The sequence below is a fragment of the Phyllobates terribilis genome, unplaced genomic scaffold (genome assembly GCF_046119375.1).
Source record: "Phyllobates terribilis strain yellow unplaced genomic scaffold, ASM4611937v1 Scaffold_8__6_contigs__length_399053987, whole genome shotgun sequence".
In the NCBI taxonomy this organism is placed as follows: domain Eukaryota; kingdom Metazoa; phylum Chordata; class Amphibia; order Anura; family Dendrobatidae; genus Phyllobates; species Phyllobates terribilis.
In genome coordinates, this window is record NW_027362768.1 from 157,939,769 (window position 1) to 157,953,461 (window position 13,693).

General features: G+C 43.1%; 1 protein-coding gene across 1 annotated transcript in view; it reads right to left on the minus strand.

Moving 5' to 3' along the window:
• Positions 1-9,695: 9,695 nt before the first annotated feature.
• Positions 9,696-13,693, minus strand: part of LOC141156965 (dynein axonemal intermediate chain 3-like) — a 28,129-nt gene continuing 24,131 nt past the window's right edge. The window contains exons 7-10 of the mRNA XM_073643569.1: positions 13,198-13,402; positions 12,620-12,711; positions 10,233-10,355; positions 9,696-10,101 (exon numbers count right to left, since the gene is read on the minus strand). Of these exons, the coding sequence (XP_073499670.1) occupies positions 9,967-10,101; positions 10,233-10,355; positions 12,620-12,711; positions 13,198-13,402 (555 nt within the window). The 3' untranslated portion in view covers positions 9,696-9,966. The remainder of the gene's footprint in view (positions 10,102-10,232; positions 10,356-12,619; positions 12,712-13,197; positions 13,403-13,693) is intronic.

The window sequence follows — 13,693 nt, forward strand, 5'->3', positions numbered from 1 at the left end:
AGACAATTTTCTAAATACATTACTCATGCTGATCCTGAGTTACATCCTGTATTATACTCCAGAGCTGCACTCACTATTCTGCTGGTGCAGTCACTGTGTACATACATTACATTACTTATCCTGTACTGATCCTGAGTTACATCCTGTATTATACTCCAGAGCTGCACTCACTATTCTGCTGGTGGAGTCACTGTGTACATACATTACATTACTTATCCTGTACTGATCCTGAGTTACATCCTGTATTATACTGCAGAGCTGCACTCACTATTCTGCTGGTGCAGTCACTGTGTACATACATTACATTACTTATCCTGTACTGATCCTGAGTTACATCCTGTATTATACTGCAGAGCTGCACTCACTATTCTGCTGGTGCAGTTACTGTGTACATACATTACATTACTGATCCTGTACTGATCCTGAGTTACATCCTGTATTATACTCCAGAGCTGCACTCACTATTCTGCTGGTGCAGTCACTGTGTACATACATTACATTAGTGATCTTGAGTTACATCCTGTATTATACTCCAGAGTTGCACTCACTATTCTTCTGGTGCAGTCACTGTGTACATACATTACATTACTGATCCTGTACTGATCCTGAGTTACATCCTGTATTATACTCCAGAGCTGCATTCAATATTCTGCTGGTGCAGTCACTGTGTACATACATTACATTACTGATCCTGCGTTACATCCTGTATTATACTCCAGAGCTGCACTCACTATTCTTCTGGTGCAGTCACTGTGTACATACATTACATTACTGATCCTGTACTGATCCTGAGTTACATCCTGTATTATACTCCAGAGCTGCATTCAATATTCTGCTGGTGCAGTCATTGTATCTATATAAAATGCATCCGTAATTTACATGTCACATTTTGTAGATTTTTGAAGATAAATGAATCTATGAGATGTAAATAGTGACATAAAATTGTAGAACAGTGATCTGAGTCGCTCCTCCTGTTGGACTCGCTGAGTGTCTCTTCCTTATGACACATCATGGCGGCGGTACATCTGCCAATATTCTGCATAGGAATCTGACACATCACAAGTCCTCTCATGCCGGACTTTTCCTCCCGATGTTCTGGACTTCGTCAGAGGAGTTTTTGAAAGAAAAAAAAAACATAAATAAAATAATTGGTGGCCAAATCTCGCCTCAAAGTAGTCCGGGAGCCAGTGTAAGTCAGTGATCACCTCCCGGTGGCCGTGCTCTATAGAGGACACTGCGCAGTATCTCACCAGCGGAGAATCATGGGATTGCTTCACTTCCAGAGGAGTCTGTAGAAAGAAAAACAGCAATGTACCAGGCGGTAATAATATTACCAGTAATACACCAGGCGGTAATATCAACAGTAATACACCAGGCGGTAATAACATTACCAGTAATACACCAGGCGGTAATAATATTACCAGTAATACATCAGGCGGTAATAATATTACCAGTAATACACCAGGCGGTAATAATATTACCAGTAATACACCAGGCGGTAATAATATTACCAGTAATACACCAGGCGGTAATATTACCAGGAATACACCAGGCGGTAATAATATTACCAGTAATACACCAGGCGGTAATAATATTACCAGTAATACACCAGACGGTAATAATATTACCAGTAATACACCAGGCGGTAATAATATTACCAGTAATACACCAGGCGGTAATATTACCAGGAATACACCAGGCGGTAATAATATTACCAGTAATACACCAGGCGGTAATAATATTACCAGTAATACACCAGGCGGTAATAACATTACCAGTAATACACCAGGCGGCAATAATATTACCAGTAATACACCAGGCGGTAATATTACCAGTAATACACCAGGCGGTAATATTACCAGTAATACACCAGGCGGTAATAATATTACCAGTAATACACCAGGCGGTAATATTACCAGTAATACACCAGGCGGTAATAATATTACCAGTAATACACCAGGCGGTAATAATATTACCAGTAATACACCAGGCGGTAATATTACCAGTAATACACCAGGCGGTAATAACATTACCAGTAATACACCAGGCGGTAATAATATTACCAGTAATACACCAGGCGGTAATATCAACAGTAATACACCAGGCGGTAATAATATTACCAGTAATACACCAGACGGTAATAATATTACCAGTAATACACCAGGCGGTAATAATATTACCAGTAATACACCAGGCGGTAATATCAACAGTAATACACCAGGCGGTAATAATATTACCAGTAATACACCAGACGGTAATAATATTACCAGTAATACACCAGGCGGTAATAATATTACCAGTAATACACCAGGCGGTAATATTACCAGGAATACACCAGGCGGTAATAATATTACCAGTAATACACCAGGCGGTAATATTACCAGTAATACACCAGACGGTAATAATATTACCAGTAATACACCAGGCGGTAATAATATTACCAGTAATACACCAGGCGGTAATAACATTACCAGTAATACACCAGGCGGCAATAATATTACCAGTAATACACCAGGCGGTAATAATATTACCAGTAATACACCAGGCGGTAATATTACCAGTAATACACCAGGCGGTAAAAATATTACCAGTAATACACCAGGCGGTAATAATATTACCAGTAATACACCAGGCGGTAATATTACCAGTAATACACCAGGCGGTAATAATATTACCAGTAATACACCAGGCGGTAATAATATTACCAGTAATACACCAGGCGGTAATATTACCAGTAATACACCAGGCGGTAATAATATTACCAGTAATACACCAGGCGGTAATATTACCAGTAATGCACCAGGCGGTAATAACATTACCAGTAATACACCAGGCGGTAATAATATTACCAGTAATACACCAGGTGGTAATAATATTACCAGTAATACACCAGGCGGTAATATTACCAGTAATACACCAGGCGGTAATAACATTACCAGTAATACACCAGGCGGTAATAATATTACCAGTAATACACCAGGCGGTAATATCAACATCAATATCAATATTCCAACCTTGGATGGAAAACACAACGTCAAGATCCTTGAACATCCGATCTGCCTTTTGTTAAGCGTTATTTCACACTTTTGAGCTCCAGGGACCTTCTGCTCCAAAAACGCCTCAAAATAAATCAGTGTCATCGTACCCTAAAGACCCCCATACATTTTAGACTCACGGCAGCCGAACCCTCAGATATCAGCAGGGTCGTCCGACATTAGTTTAATGTGAATAGGAGCCTCCCGACTCTCCCCGACACATCATGTTCGGAGACAGAAGGGTCCAACATGTTCGATTGTTGCCTCTGAGATAAGCCACATCCTTAGGACTGACAGTGGCTCCTTCATGGAGGAGAGTTCAGATGACAGCTATCTATCGTGTACACTGGCCACTTATGTGGCACCCCAGAGGGTCTGGTTGCCACAGTGATAGTAATGCCATGTCTGGGAGCAAAACAGGAGTTTCCTGGTTAGGGAACACTCTACCTGCAACACCTCCTGCTGCAGACCAGAAAAGGGGAGGATCCTGCCCTTTATTACTGGATCTGGAGGCGGGGTTAGCCAGTCTAGTGACAGGAGTCAAGCAGGACACACTAAGGAGCAAGGAGCTGAGGACTGGAGCTGGCAGAGCTCGTCCTAGCCGGAGTAGATACAGAGTTGTGGACACCGGAGTCCGAGGCTGTGGGACCCTTCAGGCCCAGCAGCAGATACCACAGGGCAGGGGATTTCAGGTCTCCTGGCCCAACAGAAGCCCGGAGGCTCAGCCACAAGAAAGGACCAGTACCATCACAGAGGAGCGAGGAATACACGGGATCCGAGTCGCCAGCCATACGGGTGAGCACCGCACGTCACACTCAGGGACGTGGGCTACAACACGACTATAAGCGAGATAGCCAAAGAGTAGAGTCAGAACGGCAGGCCTACAACTCCACCTGGCCAGGGGAATTCCAGGACTGCTCCCAGACTGACCAGGCCCTCATCCATAGCAAGTACTCCCGTTGGGGTCTATATAATTACCACCAGTAATGACCCTAGGACCGCACTGCAAAGACTCTGTGTTATTATTACTGATCCAGGCACTATCACCATCATCATCCATACACGCTGCCCTGAAGCTCCACTCTTCCTGTGGGGAGTTACATCACCTTGCTGCCCATACCATCAGCTTCAGTGGACTGCTCCGCAGCGGCGGTTCCCAATAACCGCATCCCACAGGTGGCGTAGTCGGACTATATATAGCCTATACACATAGACTAGCCTGGTTTGACCGCCCTGGGTCACAGACCGGGTCGCCGCCACGGTGACTACAACCCCCAGCATCTACAAGGTCCGGCTCCGGGTACCCCCCATGGCCCAGGGGGCGCATAACATACAGAAAAAGTCAGCCGATATAGTGGAATTTAGAAGTTTGGCCGATCAATTATAAAAAACGATTATTCACGGTTGTCGACAGGTAACTTCCATTTGCCAAAAGTGTGATCTGTCAGTTTGGGTGCTTTTTAGGCCGTTGTTGGTGACATTAATGATGTGTATTATGGCACGAGCGTTAATAATAATAATTTTTATTTATATAGTGCCAACATATTCCGCAGCACTTTACAATTAAATTAGAACGTTGATCATTTGCTGCTATGATACAAGTGATCAGTTTGTTTCGCCTCATGTACAGCAGACCCTTCCCTTTAATAATCCACCTTCTGTAATGTTCCCAGTACCTGACCGTTCATACATCCTGCAGCGATAATATTGGGGTCACTTGGGCAGAACTGGAAGCAATAAATGTCATCTGGGCATTCGAGCATCAGCTGGAGAGAATAAGAGAAAAAGTCACCATGAGACGGGATCGCAGCAGAATTCAGGAGCCCCAGGACCTGCGGATGGATGGGGTCATTCAGGCTCCAAATGAGAATCAGCGATGGCGTCAAGATGAGTTTAAAAGAAGCGTTGACTCGATCCTCCAGCGACAGCCGTTCTGTGAGCGAGACTGCGACCAAACCTGGTGAAGGAATAAGTAGTACAGAACGTATAATGTATAGTGGATTGCAAAGTGGGCAGACATGTCAGGAGCTGAGCTGCTCCATAGCCAGGCGGTGCCGGCTGTGTAATACGACCGACACCTGCTGCTATGGGCGCAGTCACATAAGTCGGACCAAGATCGGAACACAATGCCCGGACTGGCTGGCGAGTCTCCCGACCCGAGCATGAAGCCGACACGCTTGGGTCGGGAGAGCCGCCGGCCAGTCCGAGCATTGTGTTCTGATCTTGGTCCGATTTATACAGCCGTCTGACTGCGCCCCAATAGTAATGATGGGAACTTGCTGGCGCTGGTTGCGCCTGTGTGATAAGGAAATCATTAAATGTGATGTGGCAACACAACACTGTTTACTGCCATAACATTACAGTCATGTACATACTGTATATATATATATATATATATATAAAAAAATACAGACATGTGGTATCCTCGTGTTCAAAAAAGTCCGATCTATCAAAATATAAAAACAATTAACCTTATCGGTAAACACCGTAAACGGAAAAAATTCAAGAACACCAAAATTACATCTTTTTGGTTGCCACAATTCCACATAAAGGGATGTAACAAGCGATCAAAAAGTCACATGTATTCAAAATGATGTTAATCAAAACGTTGTCTCACCCCGCAAAAAAATAAACCTCCACACAGCTCTATAGGCTGAAAAATAAAATTGTTACGGGACTCAAAAAATGGCGACTAACCCCAAATTTTTTTGTTTACAAACTTCTGATTTTACATAACAAAAAATGGACATATTGGGTATAGTCGTAATCATATTGATGAGGAGACTCATATTGTAAGGTTGTTTTTACCAAAAAAAAGTCAGAATTGGGTTTTCCTTTCACAATTTCACCACACTTGGAATTTTTTTCCCATTATCCAGTACACTATGTGCTAAAATGAATGGTGACATTCAAGAGTATAACCCGTCCTGCAAAAAACTAGTCCTGATATGTCCATGTGGACAGAAAAATAACAGTTATGGCTCTGGAAGAAGGGGAGAAAAAAACAGAAATTGGCCGCAGCGTGAAGGGGTTAATGTATAACTATCGTTTCAGGAGAACTTGCAGCTTAATGTCAGTATCGGCCTCTCGCTCCTCCCCCTCCAGAGAATTTTATGAGCACCAACTGCCATCTCCTATCTCAGTAATGTGAAATTGGGAGTGAAAGATCAGTACAGGAGAAGAAAGGAAATCTATTAAAAGTTTTTCTTTTTCACTTTTAATAAATAAAATAATGTTTTATATCAAAAAGAAAAAAAAAGTCTTTGTTCCTCATACTGAACAATCACAGCCCAGCTTCCACGTTTTGGGTTCCATAGTAAAGACTATTATGATGCCAGGTTGTGACACTTATGCCATTTCTATGACTATTTTGGTCAATTCCTCACCACCTGGTTTACTAAAAATGCCACCCCTCTATAGAGGGGAGTCCTGTATCAAACACCACACAACACCAACGGAGATGAGATCAACCAGTTGTACCTGTTTATAATGGCCCCATTGCAGCCCATGGGCCACATCCATGGTGGATATAAAAGGGCATCACATTGGCTGCATCTATTGTAATGGTTAAAGGTCATTATTCAGACATAGAACTAACGACAGCAGATATAGTCATCATTTTTTATTATTTTCATTATTGGACCATTTCCTTTTAATGATAATTCAACTTGTCAAATGGCTGTTTTGAAAATAACTAAAAGTACGCAGATTGTTTACATTTAAAAATTAATACTTGATTCCTATTGGCTGCTGGAAGTCCCTCCCATTTAGAATGCCCGAGTAGAACGCTCATAATCGTTGCTGCGGAAACAAATCGTTGATGCAGTGACGGCGGTTGGAGAGACAGCATCTCGTTTTGCGATTCCCCAAATTTTGCAAAATGTTTCGCATTTTATTTGAATTGTGTTCGAACGTCTTGAGATTTTCAGAAGGGCAGTACGTCATCACATCAGGTCAGATCTTTAGCAGCTTATGTACATTAAATGTAATATATTGGGAGAAGAAAAGCCACCCAAAACAGATTTTGTGTGGCCAGATGCCCTTCATGAACGGAGGCGGTTAGTGGATGTTGGAATCTCCTATCCAAAATTTGCACCATCATCTCCTAAAAAGTGTACAAAAACTACCCATGTTAATATATAGAGATGACCAGGCCTTCAAAAATCATAGGCATTGACTTTGTATGATCATCTCCATGGTCATGTAGGTTTCTTCCAGGTTCTTCAAATTCTACAACACAAAAATATCTTGGCCCAATATGTCCGTGGAGACAGACATGCGGTGCGTCTTCTCAGACCGCAGCATGTCAATTTCTCTAGTCTCCACATGCGAAATTTTATCAGTGCAATGTATAGGATGCGGTGAATCCGCATGTGTTCAATGAACAAATGCAGATTCACCTGCGTGCAGCGCTTTGGACGCAGCATAAAGTATACTGTGTTCAAAGAGCCGCCAGAAAGGACCGTGTGCACATACCCTTAGTATCATCCAAAATAGAAGAAGAAAACCGTTCTAGATATTCTAGTCTCGGATGGGAAGTTTGGTGGGATGATAATGGAGTTTAGACGTCACCCTGAGCAGGACCCCCTGTACCCCTCTAACCTTCCAAATAAGCACAGTCTGTCTTCCTTAGAGCAGAGGATCTTCCTTCTTGCTTGGGTTGGTCTTAAACAGTCTTTAACTCCCACCATGTCTTCAGTTAGCCTTGGGCTCATGCACTCGGATGGTCACTCACTAGAGGCTTCTATGGGGTGATCAGAGACTAGATACATATTCAGTTACCTACTCAAATTTATATATATATTTATTTTTTTTAAGGCACATGCATTTTTTTTAAATTACTAATATATATAAATATATTAGTAATTTAATTTAAAAACAAAATTGGTGCCTTAAAAAATCCCAAATTTTGGTGCTCGTAATTTGTGCAATAAAATTAGAAACTTTGGAAAAGTTTGGAAAGCGTGTGCGGTGTTAACAGGGAGGGATGATGGCCACAATCAGATCAATATAGATCAAATATTCATTATGGTAGAAACTGGCACAAATAATACAGTGATTTCAATTTCTGTATTTAGAAGAAAATGTGAAATTTATTAAAGAGCGTGCGTCTTCTAATAAATTAGTGCATTTTCCTCTGCTGCACTTTGGTTTAAAATTGATGGATGAAACACAAGTCACAACAAGTCTCCCCAAAATACTTTCAGATACGTGATACCTGGTCACTTATAAACACAGTTTACATGGGAGGAGGACTGGATGTGAAACAGTATCAGTCTTGTCAATAGCGCCATTCTTGTCAATAGGCTGGGTCTGGTATTGCAGCTCGGCCCCATTCCAGCTGGAAAAAATACAGGAACTATTCAGGATTTTCTTGCCCTCCAAACAACCACCACTGTCTGACAGTTCTGCTCTAGAACTTCCTAAAGTTCAGGAGGTTCATCCCTCTTCATTATGGACTGAATGCACATAGGGCTACTCCTCTCCATAGGCCCCACAATAAGAGGGGAAGGTAAAGGCCCATGGGGCATTCTCTGTGGCCCACTTCTCTCTTCCCATTGGATGTAGCCAACAAATACCTGGTGTGAGCAGAGTGACTTATTCCTGGTGTATGTTCCTCCATAGATAATAACTGCAATATTAATTTCCGACAGGTTTGAATATAGATCTATCAGCTCTACTACCACCGATAAGACGTAGAAGACCAAGAATTAACGACCGGCAAAGAAGGATTTTCATCCAAAGAGTCCAGAGGGCCGGATACCGCGAGCTGGCAATGGGAGGATAAATGGTATGACACTGCCTTATAGGCACGTGCCCACCAACCCACACACGTGTATGTACATCCAAGCACCCAAAACATATCACAGAAAACTCCGGACCCTCTTACTAAGGAAAAAAAATCAGTCACGTAGATGATTATGTGACACTGCCACGTGGGCCACATCGATGCAATCTTTGCATGCCCGGCTCATATTGCATCTCCCTAATGCACATTGAGCCATGCCAGCATTGTCTGAGCTAGGCCGCTCTTAAAGGAGTTGTGCCATATACATCACTGTATGATCAATGGGGATCAGAGTGCAGGGGTCCTCACCGATCACGAGAATAGGAGTCTCATAGTCCCCTGACGCCACTGCTTCACTCACTGTCCATGGGAGTGGTGGTCACATACGTGCAGTACTGCTCCCATAGAAGTGAATGGAGTGTACCATACATGTCTGATGGATCAGAATTCCACCTAAAAGAGACGATCAAGAAAATCGAGCAGCCTTGCTGCTAGTTTTTGACTGCTGGACCAGAGCCCTGCAAATTTCTTCCTACCTTCCGATATTCTCGACACCTCTTCTGCTTTGTGCCACAACGTCATAGCGTTGCAAGGCCTACTAATCAGAAGAGGCACCAAAGATGTGAGCAGATAGGAGGAGGTTCTCCGGGCTCGGATCCAGTGACCATGGCTACTAATGTGGTCACTGGACCAGAGTCCTAATCTTTTAGCTCAATTATCACTTTAATAAATTAATTGAGACAAAAAATGTCCCTACTTGGATGACGGGAGACTCCACCAGCACATTGGGTGATAGAGACCTGGGGAGAAAGCGAGAGGTTCACCTTAAATAGTGTCAGAACGCTCCTAATTCTTTTCAACACAACTTTATTTGTACAGTCCAGAAGAACACATTTTATATGATCCATCAGACTAGCGGTGGATGTAAATATATGTTACACACCGGTGATCCACAACCTGTGACTTTACAACTGTTGCAAAAACTATGACTCCCTGCACGCTGGGATTTGTAGTCTTTGCAATATCTGCAGAGCCCCAGGTTGGGGGTGACCGCAGTACACCACAGTACAATGTATGCGCTGGGTTTTTACTATTCTGTAGCTTTGAAGAATACAAACATCTGTCATTATGAGAATTAGGTTTTCACAGTTCTTTTTCATTCTCTTTCTTAATCCCCAGACCGATCAGCACAGAGCTCTCCAGGGCCAAGTATGTGCCGTACTCTCGGCTTATCTCCTCCTCGAGCTGCTCCTTTGACTTCACCGGTGGAGAGATTTCCTAGACATAAATAGGACAGAGTTATACTCGACTTCCTTCTCTTATCCTATGTGATCACTCATGGATATAAAAACAAGTAGAAGTGACGGCACAAAGTGCAAGAGCCGAGCAGTGTGGAGCGAGATACTTACGCTTTTCTTGCTGTGCTCCTTCAGCTCCAGCGTTCTCTTCTCTGCAGCCCGAAATGTCTTTCTCTGTTCATAATATTCCAAATGACTGACCTCCCTGTCCAAGTAATGCAGGACCGCGGTGCTCTGCAGAAGAGAAAGGAGAATATTGCTGCGGACATGTTCCCACAATTGCAGACGGGACAACCCATAGCGGATCTTACAATGCAAGCTGCCAATGCCACCGTTGCAAATTTCCTCATAGTGGTAGAAGAAGCCATTGGTCAGGAAAAACAAATTCACCAATTCAGCTGCAACCAGCAGCTTTAGCAGAGGACCTCAATTATGAAGTCCAGATATTAGACCCTTCCACTGTTCCCAGTTGTTGGGGTCAATACTACTTCTTCACTAACTCTACTAGTGCCCATGTTTCCCTGGCATGGTGCCATGGAGTCACAGCTGTCAACTGGACCTAAATGGTTTCAACCAAGGAGCCAGGGCCAAAGAGCCAGTTGTGAAACTGGGCACAGACACAAACATTTATGTCTATAGGATTTACCAATAGTATATGAGACTGTTGGTTTTCCTTGGGGCGGACAAGGACCCAACATGGTGGCCCTTTTCTTGTCCAAGCCTCTTATATTCCCTGGAAAGGCCCAGGAGGAATCAGGACTGATCAATATTTCTGACAGTCATTATATGTATATGGTAAAGCACCTAAAAGGCTTCAAAGGGGTTGTCAACCTTCAAGATTCCCTTTACCATAGAGGAACCTATGAAATTACCCTGATTACATGGTGTCTTGCGATGCAAGCTGCCAATGCCACCACTGCAAATTTTCATGTAGGCCTGGTGGCGAATGGTAGAAGAAGCCATAGGTCAGGAAAAATGAATTCACCAATTCAGCTGCAACCAGTAGCTTTAGCAGAGGACCTCAATTATGGAGTCCAGACATTAGACCCCTCCACTGTTTCCAGTTCTTGGGCTCAATACTTCTTCACTTACTCTACTAGTGCCAATGTTTTCCTGGCATGGTGCCATCGAGTCACAGCAGCCAATTGGACCTAAATGGTTTCAACCAAAGAACCAGGGTAAAAGAGCCAGTTGTGAAGCTGGGCACAGACACAGACATTTATGTCTATAGGACTTACCAATAGTATATGAGACTCTTGGTTTTCCTTGGGGCAGATAAGGACCCAACATGGTGGCCCTTTTCTTGTCCAAGCCTCTTATATTCCCTGGAAAGGACCAGGAGGAATCAAGACTGATCAATATTTCTGACAGTCATTATATGTATATGGTAGAGTGCCTAAAAGGCTTCAAAGGGGTTGTCAACCTTCAAGAATCACTTTACCATAGAAGAACCTATGAAATGACCCTGATTACATGGTGTCTTGCAATGCAAGCTGCCAATGCCACCGCTGCAAATTTTCATGTAGGCCTGGTGGCGAATGGTAGAAGAAGCCATTGGTCAGGAAAAACAAATTCACCAAATCAGCTGCAACCAGCAGCTTTAGCAGAGGACCTCAATTATGGAGTCCAGACATTAGACCCTTCCACTGTTTCCAGTTGTTGGACTCAATACTTCTTCACTTACTCTATTAGTGCCCATATTTTCCTGGCATGGTGCCATCGAGTCACAGCTGTCAACTGGACCTAAATGGTTTCAGCCAGAGTCAAAGAGCCAGTTGTGAAGCTGGGCACAGACACAGACATTTATGTCTATAGGATTTACCATTAGTATATGAGACTCTTGGTTTTCCTTGGGGCGGACAAGGACCCAACATGGTGGCCCTTTTCTTGTCTAAGCCTTTTATAATCCCTGGAAAGGACCAGGAGGAATCACGACTGATCAATATTTCTGACAGTCATTATATGTATATGGTAAAGCACCTAAAAGGCTTCAAAGGGGTTGTCAACCTTCAAGAATCCCTTTACCATAGAGGAACCTATGAAAATACCCTGATGACATGGTGTCCCATGCTCGGACCACTATTGATCAGTGGTAATTTGCAAAAACAATAAAACAAACCTTGCCGAATGTGTTAAACTCACTGCAGTGCCACCATAGGACAACATGAAGTATCACTAGTAGTACGTTCAGTCCTAACGCCAGCGTGTGTCAGTGCGCATGATACACGGGAACCATTTAAACTGGCACGTGAGGCTGGTATAGACACCGAAAAAGGGGTAAAAAATGGTTTGTCAAAGATTCTTGTTATTAAAGCATCTTCCCGAGTTACAGTAAATGTACGACCACAGAAAGATGCAAGAGTGAAATGTAATAGAAGAAAAGCAAAGATTGTGCAAGTCTATAGGAGGCCGGAGCAAATCACATCGGCAGCAATAAAATAACACTTTCCTCGTTTATTAATGTGTTCAATATATGAAGACTCTGTCCCCGAACCAACCTCATTAGCGGACGGGTGATGTAAGGTCCACGGGATCTGTAATACATGGAGGGTCCCGCTGTCATCGGCCACGGCCAGGAAATGCTGCTTTGCTGCAATAAATAAGATGTAATTCATTATTTTGAGTCTGTATCTGTTTTGGTCTCACAATATAATTCCTTATCCTTGGGCATGTGCGAGAAATCCTTGAAGAGGTTGTCTCACAAAAACAACCCCTGTTATGGCATATGGGCATTGTAGATGGGGGTCAACAAATGAGGGCAGCCCCCCGTCTATGGGCCAAAATAGAGCTGATTTGTACAAGCAGCTTCCGCTCCGGCAGACCTGCGACTGCAAAGAAGTCACCGGTGTCGTCTGATCCGCTCATTTATTACCCTCTGAAGTCTTCCCCCTTCTGTTTGTGAATGAGAAAGAAAAGGGGATAGATGAATAGATAGATGAGAGTGACACATGACTGCAGGATCAGACTACACATAGTTTACTTGTAGTCTGTAACCATGGCGACACATTGGTCTGACTGCACCTGCATACACGAAAAGGCCATATCATCATCATTTTTGTATTATTTCAGCTGTTACCTGACATGATCCAGGGTTTAATGCAGGTGATGGCCGCTGCTGATATGTTCTGCGTCTGAGACGGCTCATGTGTCTTCTCCAGTAAGTCCCAGATATCCACATTTCCATCTTCCTTGCCGATGAAGAAGACGCCGGGCCTGGACAGTGACCAGTGGGCTGTGGTGTACCTCTTCTGAGTGCAACACGACTGCAAGATCGGTCCGCTCTGCGAGAGAAAGATGCAATAAAAAAATTAAAATACAAAATAAAATGTTATATAAATATGAAAAAAGTTATTGCAGTGTCTATAACAAACATCCATTTTATTTTATGTTCATTAATATTCCAGAGCCCGTTCATCACGCCGTCCTACGTGTTTCAGAGAGATATGTCATTAGTCATGGCCTAAAATTATCATACATGGTCAACACTGTTGAAAAAAAATGTCAGGGTTGCTGTTTTGTGTTCATTCCACCGTCCCAAAAAATTAAAAATGATCAAACACTTAAATGTAACC